Below are 17,078 nucleotides of genomic sequence, written 5' to 3' on the forward strand. Positions count from 1 at the left end.
AGAGGACAAAACACGGCCCCCCCCAGAGGACAAAACACGGCCCCCCCAGAGGACAAAACACGGCCCCCCCAGAGGACAAAACACGGCCCCCCCCAGAGGACAAAACACGGCCCCCCCAGAGGACAAAACACGGCCCCCCAGAGGAGGACAAGACACGGCTTCCTCATATTGGGGAGATAATAAACGCTCCATACAATGTCTCACCTCGCACTTTCAGCATGGAGAAGGCGGTGACTCTGCCCTGGCGGTTGGCGGCGGTGCACACGTAAGTGCCGGCATCTTCAGGCTTCACAGATGGTATCGTCAAGACGTTGTTCTCTATTACAGAATCACCGGGGAGGTCGCCCTCCAGCTGTCACAGGACAGAGGATAGTCAGACGGCCCCGGACATCACATGTAAATGCATATCTACAGGAGGAGGCACTCTGTACAGAGGAGGCACTCTGACTGCCCTCGTAGGGTGGGTGTCCTGTGTACAGAGGAGGCACTCTGACTGCCTTCGTAGGGTGGGTGTCCTGTGTACAGAGGAGGCACTCTGACTGCCCTCGTAGGGTGGGTGTCCAGTGTACAGAGGAGGCACTCTGACTGCCCTCGTAGGGTGGGTGTCCTGTGTACAGAGGAGGCACTCTGACTGCCCTCGTAGGGTGGGTGTCCTGTGTACAGAGGAGGCACTCTGACTGCCTTCGTAGGGTGGGTGTCCTGTGTACAGAGGAGGCACTCTGACTGCCCTCGTAGGGTGGGTGTCCAGTGTACAGAGGAGGCACTCTGACTGCCCTCGTAGGGTGGGTGTCCTGTGTACAGAGGAGGCACTCTGACTGCCCTCGTAGGGTGGGTGTCCTGTGTACAGAGGAGGCACTGCCCTTGTAGGGTGGGTGTCCTGTGTAGAGAGGAGGCACTCTGACTGCCCTCGTAGGGTGGGTGTCCTGTGTACAGAGGAGGCACTGCCCTTGTAGGGTGGGTGTCCTGTGTAGAGAGGAGGCACTCTGACTGCCCTCGTAGGGTGGGTGTCCTGTGTACAGAGGAGGCACTCTGACTGCCCTCGTAGGGTGGGTGTCCTGTGTACAGAGGAGGCACTCTGACTGCCCTCGTAGGGTGGGTGTCCTGTGTACAGAGGAGGCACTGCCCTTGTAGGGTGGGTGTCCTGTGTAGAGAGGAGGCACTCTGACTGCCCTCGTAGGGTGGGTGTCCTGTGTACAGAGGAGGCACTGCCCTTGTAGGGTGGGTGTCCTGTGTACAGAGGAGGCACTCTGACTGCCCTCGTAGGGTGGGTGTCCTGTGTACAGAGGAGGCACTCTGACTGCCCTCGTAGGGTGGGTGTCCTGTGTACAGAGGAGGCACTCTGACTGCCCTCGTAGGGTGGGTGTCCTGTGTACAGAGGAGGCACTCTGACTGCCCTCGTAGGGTGGGTGTCCTGTGTACAGAGGAGGCACTCTGACTGCCCTCGTAGGGTGGGTGTCCTGTGTACAGAGGAGGCACTGCCCTCGTAGGGTGGGTGTCCTGTGTACAGAGGAGGCGCTCTGACTGCTCTCGTAGGGTGGGTGTCCTGTGTACAGAGGAGGCGCTCTGACTGCTCTCGTAGGGTGGGTGTCCTGTGTACAGAGGAGGCGCTCTGACTGCCCTCGTAGGGTGGGTGTCCTGTGTACAGAGGAGGCACTCTGACTGCCCTCGTAGGGTGGGTGTCCTGTGTACAGAGGAGGCACTGCCCTCGTAGGCTGGGTGTCCTGTGTAGAGAGGAGGCACTCTGACTGCCCTCGTAGGGTGGGTGTCCTGTGTACAGAGGAGGCACTGCCCTTGTAGGGTGGGTGTCCTGTGTACAGAGGAGGCACTCTGACTGCCCTCGTAGGGTGGGTGTCCTGTGTACAGAGGAGGCACTCTGACTGCCCTCGTAGGGTGGGTGTCCTGTGTACAGAGGAGGCACTCTGACTGCCCTCGTAGGGTGGGTGTCCTGTGTACAGAGGAGGCACTCTGACTGCCCTCGTAGGGTGGGTGTCCTGTGTACAGAGGAGGCACTCTGACTGCCCTCGTAGGGTGGGTGTCCTGTGTACAGAGGAGGCACTCTGACTGCCCTCGTAGGGTGGGTGTCCTGTGTACAGAGGAGGCACTGCCCTCGTAGGGTGGGTGTCCTGTATACAGAGGAGGCGCTCTGACTGCTCTCGTAGGGTGGGTGTCCTGTGTACAGAGGAGGCGCTCTGACTGCTCTCGTAGGGTGGGTGTCCTGTGTACAGAGGAGGCGCTCTGACTGCCCTCGTAGGGTGGGTATCCTGTGTACAGAGGAGGCACTCTGACTGCCCTCGTAGGGTGGGTGTCCTGTGTACAGAGGAGGCACTCTGACTGCCCTCGTAGGGTGGGTGTCCTGTGTACAGAGGAGGCACTCTGACTGCCCTCGTAGGGTGGGTGTCCTGTGTACAGAGGAGGCACTCTGACTGCCCTCGTAGGGTGGGTGTCCTGTGTACAGAGGAGGCACTCTGACTGCCCTCGTAGGGTGGGTGTCCTGTGTACAGAGGAGGCACTCTGACTGCCCTCGTAGGGTGGGTGTCCTGTGTACAGAGGAGGCACTCTGACTGCCCTCGTAGGGTGGGTGTCCTGTGTACAGAGGAGGCACTGCCCTCGTAGGGTGGGTGTCCTGTGTACAGAGGAGGCACTGCCCTTGTAGGGTGGGTGTCCTGTGTAGAGAGGAGGCACTCTGACTGCCCTCGTAGGGTGGGTGTCCTGTGTACAGAGGAGGCACTCTGACTGCCCTCGTAGGGTGGGTGTCCTGTGTACAGAGGAGGCACTGCCCTCGTAGGGTGGGTGTCCTGTGTAGAGAGGAGGCACTGCCCTCGTAGGGTGGGTGTCCTGTGTACAGAGGAGGCACTGCCCTTGTAGGGTGGGTGTCCTGTGTAGAGAGGAGGCACTCTGACTGCCCTCGTAGGGTGGGTGTCCTGTGTACAGAGGAGGCACTGCCCTCGTAGGGTGGGTGTCCTGTGTACAGAGGAGGCACTCTGACTGTCCTCGTAGGGTGGGTGTCCTGTGTACAGAGGAGGCACTGCCCTCGTAGGGTGGGTGTCCTGTGTACAGAGGAGGCACTCTGACTGCCCTCGTAGGGTGGGTGTCCTGTGTACAGAGGAGGCACTCTGACTGCCCTCGTAGGGTGGGTGTCCTGTGTACAGAGGAGGCACTCTGACTGCTCTCGTAGGGTGGGTGTCCTGCGTACAGAGGAGGCACTCTGACTGCTCTCGTGTGGTGGGTGTCCTGTGTACAGAGGAGGCACTCTGACTGCCCTCGTAGGGTGGGTGTCCTGTGTACAGAGGAGGCACTCTGACTGCCCTCGTAGGGTGGGTGTCCTGTGTACAGAGGAGGCACTCTGACTGCCCTCGTAGGGTGGGTGTCCTGTGTACAGTGGAGGCGCTCTGACCGCCCTCGTAGGGTGGGTGTCCTGTGTACAGAGGAGGCACTCTGACTGCCCTCGTAGGGTGGGTGTCCTGTGTACAGAGGAGGCACTCTGACTGCCCTCGTAGGGTGGGTGTCCTGTGTACAGTGGAGGCGCTCTGACCGCCCTCGTAGGGTGGGTGTCCTGTGTACAGAGGAGGCACTCTGACTGCCCTCGTAGGGTGGGTGTCCGTCTGCTCATACACTGTACCTTAGTCCATGTGATTTCTGGCACCGGGAATCCAGAGGCCAGGCAGGGGAGCACGGCGATGGATCCGGTTGTGATCTCCTTCATCTCTGGCTGGGCCGCGATCTGTGGGACGGCTGTGAGGATGAAGAGTATCAGAAGTCAGGAGACGTCGAGGGGAAGAGGAGGAGATGAGAGAAGAGCGGCCCCTTACACTGCACATGGAGGATGACATGGGACTGCACTTCGCCCACGTCATTGGTGGCCGTGCAGCGGTACTGCCCGGCGTCGGACTGCTTCACTTGCTCCAGCCGCAGCGTGCCCCCACTCACAGCCGCCTCACCCGGCAGGCGGCCCCCCACTTTGCTCCAGGTGACTTTGGCACGAGGGTCTCCAATGGCAAGGCATTCAAACTCCACCGAGTTCCCGGCCAGGACGGTCTGCACCGAGGTGCGGATGTTAATTCTGACTGTCGGCATCACTGATGGTGAGAAGACGGCACAGAGTCATGACCTGCCCCGCCCCAGCGCTCCCTGCCCATCTCAGGATCCGGGCACACTCACCTTGGACCACCAGCTTTCCGCTATCCTGGACCTGACCCAACCTGCTGCTCACTCTGCACGTGTACACGCCTTCATCCCCGAGCTCCAAGGACGTGAGCCTGAGGTGAACACAAGGGGTCAGATCTGTGGGTGATGGGCCAGACCTCGGGGTGATGGGCCAGACATCGGGGTGATGGGCCAGACATCGGGGTGATTGGCCAGACCTTGGGGTGAGCGCACGGGGCCAGACCTCGGGGCGATGGGCCAGGCCCTCGGGGCGATGGGCCAGGCCCTCGGGGCGATGGGCCAGACCCTCGGGGCGATGGGCCAGACCCTCGGGGCGATGGGCCAGACCCTCGGGGCGATGGGCCAGACCCTCGGGGCGATGGGCCAGACACTCGGGGCGATGGGCCAGACCTCGGGGTGATGGGCCAGACATCGGGGTGATGGGCCAGACATCGGGGGATGGGCCAGGCACTCGGGGCGATGGGTCAGACACTCGGGGCGATGGGTCAGACACTCGGGGCGATGGGTCAGACACTCGGGGCGATGGGTCAGACACTCGGGGCGATGGGTCAGACACTCGGGGCGATGGGTCAGACACTCGGGGCGATGGGCCAGACTCTCGGGGCGATGGGCCAGACACTCGGGGCGATGGGCCAGACACTCGGGGCGATGGGCCAGACACTCGGGGCGATGGGCCAGACACTCGGGGCGATGGGCCAGACACTCGGGGCGATGGGCCATACACTCGGGGCGATGGGTCAGACACTCGGGGCGATGGGTCAGACACTCGGGGCGATGGGTCAGACACTCGGGGAGATGGGTCAGACACTCGGGGCGATGGGTCAGACACTCGGGGCGATGGGCCAGACACTCGGGGCGATGGGTCAGACACTCGGGGCGATGGGCCAGACACTCGGGGCGATGGGCCAGACACTCGGGGCGATGGGCCAGACACTCGGGGCGATGGGTCAGACACTCGGGGCGATGGGCCAGACACTCGGGGCGATGGGTCAGACACTCGGGGCGATGGGTCAGACACTCGGGGCGATGGGTCAGACACTCGGGGCGATGGGTCAGACACTCGGGGCGATGGGTCAGACACTCGGGGCGATGGGTCAGACACTCGGGGCGATGGGTCAGACACTCGGGGCGATGGGTCAGACACTCGGGGCGATGGGTCAGACACTCGGGGCGATGGGCCAGACACTCGGGGCGATGGGTCAGACACTCGGGGCGATGGGCCAGACACTCGGGGCGATGGGTCAGACACTCGGGGCGATGGGTCAGACACTCGGGGCGATGGGTCAGACACTCGGGGCGATGGGTCAGACACTCGGGGCGATGGGCCAGACACTCGGGGCGATGGGTCAGACACTCGGGGCGATGGGTCAGACACTCGGGGCGATGGGTCAGACACTCGGGGCGATGGGTCAGACACTCGGGGTGAGTGCACGGGGCCAGTCACTGTACAACCCTTGGAATATTAGTGACTCACAGCCCGCAGGAGCGATGGCGCCCCCCTGAGCAGAGGCGCTGCACTCCTGGGCTCTGATGATGGCCGCCTGGGGCAGTGCACCTATCAATCATACAGTGGGTGATCCCTTACTGACCGCTGGGGTCCGATCCACTCTCTGAAGGAGGGGCTCTGTGCTCCGCTTTCTCGGTGGTCCCCAGACCAGCCTGGACAGAGGACATTGCTCCATACAGATAGGGCCCCATTCTCAGGACTGTGGTGGTCCCAATGGTCAGTGCTCGGACTCCCCCTTTAGTGTTGCCGGCCGGTGGCTGTAGCAGCGCGGCATTCCCATCACACATTGCGGAATGAGCTCCTCTTACCGGATCTTGGCCCCGTCCACTCTGTGATTGGATGGGAGTGCTCCGCCCTCTTTAATCCACTGGATCTTTGCCCTGGGATCTCCAAGGACCGTGCAGGTGAACTCCGCGCTGTCGCTCACGGCCTTGGTGTCGAGCTGCGGCGATACCCGGACAGAGAACGGAGCTGTCCAGAAGAAAAATAAAGAGTCAGTGACAGCGAGGATCTGGCTGCGAGGACGGCGATGACCCCGGCGTGGCGGAGTGTGCGAGGACGGTGATAATCCCGGCGTGGTGGAGTGTGTGAGGACGGCGATGACCCCGGCGTGGCGGAGTGTGCGAGGACGGTGATAATCCCGGCGTGGTGGAGTGTGTGAGGACGGCGATGACCCCGGCGTGGTGGAGTGTATGAGGACGGTCATGACCCCGGCGTGGTGGAGCGTGTGAGGACGGTCATGACCCCGGCGTGGTGGAGTGTGTGAGGACGGCGATGACCCCGGCGTGGTGGAGTGTGTGAGGACAGTGATGACCCCGGCGTGGTGGAGTGTGTGAGGATGGGGATGACCCCGGCGTGGTGGAGTGTGTGAGGACGGTGATGACCCCGGCGTGGTGGAGTGTGTGAGGACGGTGATGACCCCGGCGTGGTGGAGTGTGTGAGGACAGTGATGACCCCGGCGTGGTGGAGTGTGTGAGGACGGTGATGACCCCGGCGTGGTGGAGTGTGTGAGGACAGTGATGACCCCGGCGTGGTGGAGTGTGTGAGGACAGTGATGACCCCGGCGTGGTGGAGTGTGTGAGGACGGTGATGACCCCGGCGTGGTGGAGTGTGTGAGGACGGTGATGACCCCGGCGTGGTGGAGTGTGTGAGGACGGTGATGACCCCGGCGTGGTGGAGTGTGTGAGGACGGTGATGACCCCGGCGTGGTGGAGTGTGTGAGGACAGTGATGACCCCGGCGTGGTGGAGTGTGTGAGGACAGTGATGACCCCGGCGTGGTGGAGTGTGTGAGGACAGTGATGACCCCGGCGTGGTGGAGTGTGTGAGGACGGTGATGACCCCGGCGTGGTGGAGTGTGTGAGGACGGTGATGACCCCGGCGTGGTGGAGTGTGTGAGGACGGTGATGACCCCGGCGTGGTGGAGTGTGTGAGGACGGTGATGACCCCGGCGTGGTGGAGCGTGTGAGGACGGCGATGACCCCGGCGTGGTGGAGTGTGTGAGGACGGTGATGACCCCGGCGTGGTGGAGTGTGTGAGGACGGTGATGACCCCGGCGTGGTGGAGCGTGTGAGGACGGCGATGACCCCGGCGTGGTGGAGCGTGTGAGGACGGCGATGACCCCGGCGTGGTGGAGCGTGTGAAGAGTGTGAGGACGGTGATGACCCCGGCGTGGTGGAGTGTGTGAGGATGGGGATGACCCCGGCGTGGTGGAGTGTGTGAGGACGGTCATGACCCCGGCGTGGTGGAGTGTGTGAGGACGGCGATGACCCCGGCGTGGTGGAGTGTATGAGGACGGTCATGACCCCGGCGTGGTGGAGCGTGTGAGGACGGTCATGACCCCGGCGTGGTGGAGTGTGTGAGGACGGCGATGACCCCGGCGTGGTGGAGTGTGTGAGGACAGTGATGACCCCGGCGTGGTGGAGTGTGTGAGGATGGGGATGACCCCGGCGTGGTGGAGTGTGTGAGGACGGTGATGACCCCGGCGTGGTGGAGTGTGTGAGGACGGTGATGACCCCGGCGTGGTGGAGTGTGTGAGGACGGTGATGACCCCGGCGTGGTGGAGTGTGTGAGGACGGTGATGACCCCGGCGTGGTGGAGTGTGTGAGGACAGTGATGACCCCGGCGTGGTGGAGTGTGTGAGGACAGTGATGACCCCGGCGTGGTGGAGTGTGTGAGGACGGTGATGACCCCGGCGTGGTGGAGTGTGTGAGGACGGTGATGACCCCGGCGTGGTGGAGTGTGTGAGGACGGTGATGACCCCGGCGTGGTGGAGTGTGTGAGGACGGTGATGACCCCGGCGTGGTGGAGCGTGTGAGGACGGCGATGACCCCGGCGTGGTGGAGTGTGTGAGGACGGTGATGACCCCGGCGTGGTGGAGTGTGTGAGGACGGTGATGACCCCGGCGTGGTGGAGCGTGTGAGGACGGCGATGACCCCGGCGTGGTGGAGCGTGTGAGGACGGCGATGACCCCGGCGTGGTGGAGCGTGTGAAGAGTGTGAGGACGGTGATGACCCCGGCGTGGTGGAGTGTGTGAGGATGGGGATGACCCCGGCGTGGTGGAGTGTGTGAGGACGGCGATGACCCCGGCGTGGTGGAGCGTGTGAGGACGGCGATGACCCCGGCGTGGTGGAGCGTGTGAAGAGTGTGAGGACGGTGATGACCCCGGCGTGGTGGAGTGTGTGAGGATGGGGATGACCCCGGCGTGGTGGAGTGTGTGAGGATGGGGATGACCCCGGCGTGGTGGAGTGTGTGAGGACGGTGATGACCCCGGCGTGGTGGAGTGTGTGAGGATGGGGATGACCCCGGCGTGGTGGAGTGTGTGAGGATGGGGATGACCCCGGCGTGGTGGAGTGTGTGAGGACGGTGATGACCCCGGCGTGGTGGAGTGTGTGAGGACGGTGATGACCCCGGCGTGGTGGAGTGTGTGAGGACGGTGATGACCCCGGCGTGGTGGAGTGTGTGAGGACGGTGATGACCCCGGCGTGGCGGAGACCGCGGGACTGTTCTCCACCTCTACAGCCCCATCACTCACCTACCACGCTGATCTGTGTCAGGGCCACACTCTCTCCGACCTTGTTAGTGACCGCGCAGCGGAAGGTCCCGGCGTCGGCGGCTGCCGCCTGACTGATGGACAGGACGCCGTCACGCACCTCGGCGGATTCCGGCACAGAACCATTCACTTTACTCCACTGGAATTTCAGAGGCGGCGTCCCGTGCGCCAAACACTGCACCCGGACGGGCTCTCCGACACGCACCGACACCTCATCGGGGAGGGTGGTGGCGTACGGCGGATCTGCGGGAAAACCGGAGCGTGAGTGCGCCGGAAACGCATCATCACACGACCCTGGTGACCCCGTAACCAGAGCAACACTAAATGTACAGTACAGCGAGGACGCAGCTGCAGACAATCCCCACAATACAGTCCGCACAGCGAGGACGCAGCTGCAGACAATCCCCACAATACAGGCCGCACAGCGAGGACACGGCTGCAGACAATCCCCACAATACAGGCCGCACAGCGAGGACACGGCTGCAGACAATCCCCACAATACAGGCCGTACAGCGAGGACGCGGCTGCAGACAATCCCCACAATACAGGCCGCACAGCGAGGACACGGCTGCAGACAATCCCCACAATACAGGCCGCACAGCGAGGACACGGCTGCAGACAATCCCCACAATACAGGCTGTACAGCGAGTACGCGGCTGCAGACAATCCCCACAATACAGTCCGCACAGCGAGGACGCAGCTGCAGACAATCCCCACAATACAGGCCGCACAGCGAGGACACGGCTGCAGACAATCCCCACAATACAGGCCGCACAGCGAGGACACGGCTGCAGACAATCCCCACAATACAGGCCGTACAGCGAGGACGCGGCTGCAGACAATCCCCACAATACAGGCCGCACAGCGAGGACACGGCTGCAGACAATCCCCACAATACAGGCCGCACAGCGAGGACACGGCTGCAGACAATCCCCAAAATACAGGCCGTACAGCGAGGACACGGCTGCAGACAATCCCCACAATACAGGCCGCACAGCGAGGACACGGCTGCAGACAATCCCCACAATACAGGCCGTACAGCGAGGACACGGCTGCAGACAATCCCCACAATACAGGCCGCACAGCGAGGACGCGGCTGCAGACAATCCCCACAATACAGGCCGTACAGCGAGGACACGGCTGCAGACAATCCCCACAATACAGGCCGTACAGCGAGGACAGGGCTGCAGACAATCCCCACAATACAGGCCGCACAGCGAGGACACGGCTGCAGACAATCCCCACAATACAGGCCGCACAGCGAGGACACGGCTGCAGACAATCCCCACAATACAGGCCGTACAGCGAGGACGCGGCTGCAGACAATCCCCACAATACAGGCCGCACAGCGAGGACACGGCTGCAGACAATCCCCCACAATACAGGCCGCACAGCGAGGACACGGCTGCAGACAATCCCCAAAATACAGGCCGTACAGCGAGGACACGGCTGCAGACAATCCCCACAATACAGGCCGCACAGCGAGGACACGGCTGCAGACAATCCCCACAATACAGGCCGTACAGCGAGGACACGGCTGCAGACAATCCCCACAATACAGGCCGCACAGCGAGGACGCGGCTGCAGACAATCCCCACAATACAGGCCGTACAGCGAGGACACGGCTGCAGACAATCCCCACAATACAGGCTGTACAGCGAGGACAGGGCTGCAGACAATCCCCACAATACAGGCTGTACAGCGAGGACGCGGCTGCAGACAATCCCCACAATACAGGCCGCACAGCGAGGACGCGGCTGCAGACAATCCCCACAATACAGGCCGCACAGCGAGGACGCGGCTGCAGACAATCCCCACAATACAGGCCGCACAGCGAGGACGCGGCTGCAGACAATCCCCACAATACAGGCCGTACAGCGAGGACACGGCTGCAGACAATCCCCACAATACAGGCCGCACAGCGAGGACACGGCTGCAGACAATCCCCACAATACAGGCTGTACAGCGAGGACGTGGCTGCAGACAATCCCCACAATACAGGCCGCACAGCGAGGACGCGGCTGCAGACAATCCCCACAATACAGGCTGTACAGCGAGGACGCGGCTGCAGACAATCCCCACAATACAGGCTGTACAGCGAGGACACGGCTGCAGACAGTCTCCACAATACAGGCTGTACAGCGAGGACGCGGCTGCAGACAATCCCCACAATACAGGCTGTACAGCGAGGACACGGCTGCAGACAATCCCCACAATACAGGCCGCACAGCGAGGACACGGCTGCAGACAATCCCCACAATACAGGCCGCACAGCGAGGACACGGCTGCAGACAATCCCCACAATACAGGCTGTACAGCGAGGACGCAGCTGCAGACAATCCCCACAATACATATAACTGAATAGGATAACTGAAGTGAGCACTAATATATATATATATATATGAGTGCAAGCCAAAAATACATACTATATATAAGAATAAGGCTGCACATCAAACTTAGATAATGGTATAATGCCTCAAGCATATGGAAAAATATTGGAATATACAATGAAAAATGCTACTTGCTAATTTGAACATGTGAATAATGAATTGCATACCTGCTATGAATATTAGGAAAAAGGAGATATTTAGCAATCGCATTGATCAATGTAACTGAGCCCCAAGGCCTCGTCAAGGCATATCTCTATATTGGGGTCCCTAGCTCTGTGACCCTAACTGTGTGTCATCTCATTGCAATTAAAAACTGCTATGGGTGGAGAGGGGTAACTAAGGACTTTCTTATATAGGAGATGGAAAAAACATGGCCGAAAGGGGCGGAGCTGTGTTCACATTCAGAAAAAAACTACATATAACTGAATAGGATAACTGAAGTGAGCACTAATATATATATATATATATGAGTGCAAGCCAAAAATACATACTATATATAAGAATAAGGCTGCACATCAAACTTAGATAATGGTATAATGCCTCAAGCATATGGAAAAATATTGGAATATACAATGAAAAATGCTACTTGCTAATTTGAACATGTGAATAATGAATTGCATACCTGCTATGAATATTAGGAAAAAGGAGATATTTAGCAATCGCATTGATCAATGTAACTGAGCCCCAAGGCCTCGTCAAGGCATATCTCTATATTGGGGTCCCTAGCTCTGTGACCCTAACTGTGTGTCATCTCATTGCAATTAAAAACTGCTATGGGTGGAGAGGGGTAACTAAGGACTTTCTTATATAGGAGATGGAAAAAACATGGCCGAAAGGGGCGGAGCTGTGTTCACATTCAGAAAAAAACTACATATAACTGAATAGGATAACTGAAGTGAGCACTAATATATATATATATATATGAGTGCAAGCCAAAAATACATACTATATATAAGAATAAGGCTGCACATCAAACTTAGATAATGGTATAATGCCTCAAGCATATGGAAAAATATTGGAATATACAATGAAAAATGCTACTTGCTAATTTGAACATGTGAATAATGAATTGCATACCTGCTATGAATATTAGGAAAAAGGAGATATTTAGCAATCGCATTGATCAATGTAACTGAGCCCCAAGGCCTCGTCAAGGCATATCTCTATATTGGGGTCCCTAGCTCTGTGACCCTAACTGTGTGTCATCTCATTGCAATTAAAAACTGCTATGGGTGGAGAGGGGTAACTAAGGACTTTCTTATATAGGAGATGGAAAAAACATGGCCGAAAGGGGCGGAGCTGTGTTCACATTCAGAAAAAAAAACTACATATAACTGAATAGGATAACTGAAGTGAGCACTAATATATATATATATATATGAGTGCAAGCCAAAAATACATACTATATATAAGAATAAGGCTGCACATCAAACTTAGATAATGGTATAATGCCTCAAGCATATGGAAAAATATTGGAATATACAATGAAAAATGCTACTTGCTAATTTGAACATGTGAATAATGAATTGCATACCTGCTATGAATATTAGGAAAAAGGAGATATTTAGCAATCGCATTGATCAATGTAACTGAGCCCCAAGGCCTCGTCAAGGCATATCTCTATATTGGGGTCCCTAGCTCTGTGACCCTAACTGTGTGTCATCTCATTGCAATTAAAAACTGCTATGGGTGGAGAGGGGTAACTAAGGACTTTCTTATATAGGAGATGGAAAAAACATGGCCGAAAGGGGCGGAGCTGTGTTCACATTCAGAAAAAAACTACATATAACTGAATAGGATAACTGAAGTGAGCACTAATATATATATATATATATATGAGTGCAAGCCAAAAATACATACTATATATAAGAATAAGGCTGCACATCAAACTTAGATAATGGTATAATGCCTCAAGCATATGGAAAAATATTGGAATATACAATGAAAAATGCTACTTGCTAATTTGAACATGTGAATAATGAATTGCATACCTGCTATGAATATTAGGAAAAAGGAGATATTTAGCAATCGCATTGATCAATGTAACTGAGCCCCAAGGCCTCGTCAAGGCATATCTCTATATTGGGGTCCCTAGCTCTGTGACCCTAACTGTGTGTCATCTCATTGCAATTAAAAACTGCTATGGGTGGAGAGGGGTAACTAAGGACTTTCTTATATAGGAGATGGAAAAAACATGGCCGAAAGGGGCGGAGCTGTGTTCACATTCAGAAAAAAACTACATATAACTGAATAGGATAACTGAAGTGAGCACTAATATATATATATATATATGAGTGCAAGCCAAAAATACATACTATATATAAGAATAAGGCTGCACATCAAACTTAGATAATGGTATAATGCCTCAAGCATATGGAAAAATATTGGAATATACAATGAAAAATGCTACTTGCTAATTTGAACATGTGAATAATGAATTGCATACCTGCTATGAATATTAGGAAAAAGGAGATATTTAGCAATCGCATTGATCAATGTAACTGAGCCCCAAGGCCTCGTCAAGGCATATCTCTATATTGGGGTCCCTAGCTCTGTGACCCTAACTGTGTGTCATCTCATTGCAATTAAAAACTGCTATGGGTGGAGAGGGGTAACTAAGGACTTTCTTATATAGGAGATGGAAAAAACATGGCCGAAAGGGGCGGAGCTGTGTTCACATTCAGAAAAAAACTACATATAACTGAATAGGATAACTGAAGTGAGCACTAATATATATATATATATATGAGTGCAAGCCAAAAATACATACTATATATAAGAATAAGGCTGCACATCAAACTTAGATAATGGTATAATGCCTCAAGCATATGGAAAAATATTGGAATATACAATGAAAAATGCTACTTGCTAATTTGAACATGTGAATAATGAATTGCATACCTGCTATGAATATTAGGAAAAAGGAGATATTTAGCAATCGCATTGATCAATGTAACTGAGCCCCAAGGCCTCGTCAAGGCATATCTCTATATTGGGGTCCCTAGCTCTGTGACCCTAACTGTGTGTCATCTCATTGCAATTAAAAACTGCTATGGGTGGAGAGGGGTAACTAAGGACTTTCTTATATAGGAGATGGAGGCATTATACCATTATCTAAGTTTGATGTGCAGCCTTATTCTTATATATAGTATGTATTTTTGGCTTGCACTCATATATATATATATATATTAGTGCTCACTTCAGTTATCCTATTCAGTTATATGTAGTTTTTTTCTGAATGTGAACACAGCTCCGCCCCTTTCGGCCATGTTTTTTCCATCTCCTATATAAGAAAGTCCTTAGTTACCCCTCTCCACCCATAGCAGTTTTTAATTGCAATGAGATGACACACAGTTAGGGTCACAGAGCTAGGGACCCCAATATAGAGATATGCCTTGACGAGGCCTTGGGGCTCAGTTACATTGATCAATGCGATTGCTAAATATCTCCTTTTTCCTAATATTCATAGCAGGTATGCAATTCATTATTCACATGTTCAAATTAGCAAGTAGCATTTTTCATTGTATATTCCAATATTTTTCCATATGCTTGAGGCATTATACCATTATCTAAGTTTGATGTGCAGCCTTATTCTTATATATAGTATGTATTTTTGGCTTGCACTCATATATATATATATATATTAGTGCTCACTTCAGTTATCCTATTCAGTTATATGTAGTTTTTTTCTGAATGTGAACACAGCTCCGCCCCTTTCGGCCATGTTTTTTCCATCTCCTATATAAGAAAGTCCTTAGTTACCCCTCTCCACCCATAGCAGTTTTTAATTGCAATGAGATGACACACAGTTAGGGTCACAGAGCTAGGGACCCCAATATAGAGATATGCCTTGACGAGGCCTTGGGGCTCAGTTACATTGATCAATGCGATTGCTAAATATCTCCTTTTTCCTAATATTCATAGCAGGTATGCAATTCATTATTCACATGTTCAAATTAGCAAGTAGCATTTTTCATTGTATATTCCAATATTTTTCCATATGCTTGAGGCATTATACCATTATCTAAGTTTGATGTGCAGCCTTATTCTTATATATAGTATGTATTTTTGGCTTGCACTCATATATATATATATATATTAGTGCTCACTTCAGTTATCCTATTCAGTTATATGTAGTTTTTTTTTCTGAATGTGAACACAGCTCCGCCCCTTTCGGCCATGTTTTTTCCATCTCCTATATAAGAAAGTCCTTAGTTACCCCTCTCCACCCATAGCAGTTTTTAATTGCAATGAGATGACACACAGTTAGGGTCACAGAGCTAGGGACCCCAATATAGAGATATGCCTTGACGAGGCCTTGGGGCTCAGTTACATTGATCAATGCGATTGCTAAATATCTCCTTTTTCCTAATATTCATAGCAGGTATGCAATTCATTATTCACATGTTCAAATTAGCAAGTAGCATTTTTCATTGTATATTCCAATATTTTTCCATATGCTTGAGGCATTATACCATTATCTAAGTTTGATGTGCAGCCTTATTCTTATATATAGTATGTATTTTTGGCTTGCACTCATATATATATATATATATTAGTGCTCACTTCAGTTATCCTATTCAGTTATATGTAGTTTTTTTCTGAATGTGAACACAGCTCCGCCCCTTTCGGCCATGTTTTTTCCATCTCCTATATAAGAAAGTCCTTAGTTACCCCTCTCCACCCATAGCAGTTTTTAATTGCAATGAGATGACACACAGTTAGGGTCACAGAGCTAGGGACCCCAATATAGAGATATGCCTTGACGAGGCCTTGGGGCTCAGTTACATTGATCAATGCGATTGCTAAATATCTCCTTTTTCCTAATATTCATAGCAGGTATGCAATTCATTATTCACATGTTCAAATTAGCAAGTAGCATTTTTCATTGTATATTCCAATATTTTTCCATATGCTTGAGGCATTATACCATTATCTAAGTTTGATGTGCAGCCTTATTCTTATATATAGTATGTATTTTTGGCTTGCACTCATATATATATATATATATTAGTGCTCACTTCAGTTATCCTATTCAGTTATATGTAGTTTTTTTCTGAATGTGAACACAGCTCCGCCCCTTTCGGCCATGTTTTTTCCATCTCCTATATAAGAAAGTCCTTATGTGAGGTAAATCCGGAGATATGACGATAAATCATGACATTCAAGTCATGTCAGGAAGCCCTCTCCTGGTGTCACCCCCCTTCCCTTCCCCCCTTCCCTTCACACAACTGGTTTAGCAACAAATCCATGGCCATGTCCTGTGATATGGAAATGAGGTGGCTTAGGGACAATGGACACAGGATGACTCCCTGCCGTCACCCTGTAGTGGGGGCTGCTAGCTAGTTAGCAAGGCTATGGAAATAGCCAGACAGAACGACTCCAGTAAAAAATGGTTCATATCTCGCAAGCCATATTTCCGATAAATATGGCAACCATAAAAATGGTGTCTCTGCATGTGGACGATGCCGGCACACCCTTTTTATGGGAACAGGACATTGGGAAATGCCCCAGGCGTGATATCAGCCAATGGGGAACTGGCAGACAGGTCATGAGTCCCCTCGTTCTGTAGCTAAATTCATAACTGTCACAATGAGAGCATTGGCGTCTGCCTACGACGCTCCCAGGCAAAGTTATAGCCAAAATCCCCTTTGCTGGATAACTCTGATCCATGCAGGGGGAGTGGCAGTGCTTCCCTGTGAGGTCACGAAGGTAGGAGGGGACCTGGATTTGGCCAGGTTGATAACCCTACTTCGGCCATTTTCCAGTGTTCTTCTGCTCGGGGGCCTGGTTGGGACAGACCTGTGAGAGAGTTCCTGGAAACCTGGTCTACAGCGCCCCCCTGTGGCCAGACGCACAAGGTAACTGATTGAATTGCATACCTGTTGTAAACCATGCTTTATCTGTAACTGTACTCTGACATATGTATATTCTGTAGATTCCCTATTGTATATATTGTAGTTTCTA

General features: G+C 53.9%; 1 protein-coding gene across 1 annotated transcript in view; it reads right to left on the reverse strand.

Annotated features, from left to right (window-relative positions):
- Positions 1–17,078, reverse strand: part of HSPG2 (heparan sulfate proteoglycan 2) — a 281,820-nt gene that overhangs the window by 25,983 nt on the left and 238,759 nt on the right. Inside the window, 6 exon segments of the mRNA XM_075328538.1 lie at positions 205–352; positions 3,620–3,732; positions 3,810–4,076; positions 4,159–4,256; positions 5,980–6,142; positions 8,704–8,964. Of these exon segments, the coding sequence (XP_075184653.1) occupies positions 205–352; positions 3,620–3,732; positions 3,810–4,076; positions 4,159–4,256; positions 5,980–6,142; positions 8,704–8,964 (1,050 nt within the window).

Source organism: Anomaloglossus baeobatrachus, chromosome 11 (assembly GCF_048569485.1).
Source record: "Anomaloglossus baeobatrachus isolate aAnoBae1 chromosome 11, aAnoBae1.hap1, whole genome shotgun sequence".
NCBI classification, from domain to species: domain Eukaryota; kingdom Metazoa; phylum Chordata; class Amphibia; order Anura; family Aromobatidae; genus Anomaloglossus; species Anomaloglossus baeobatrachus.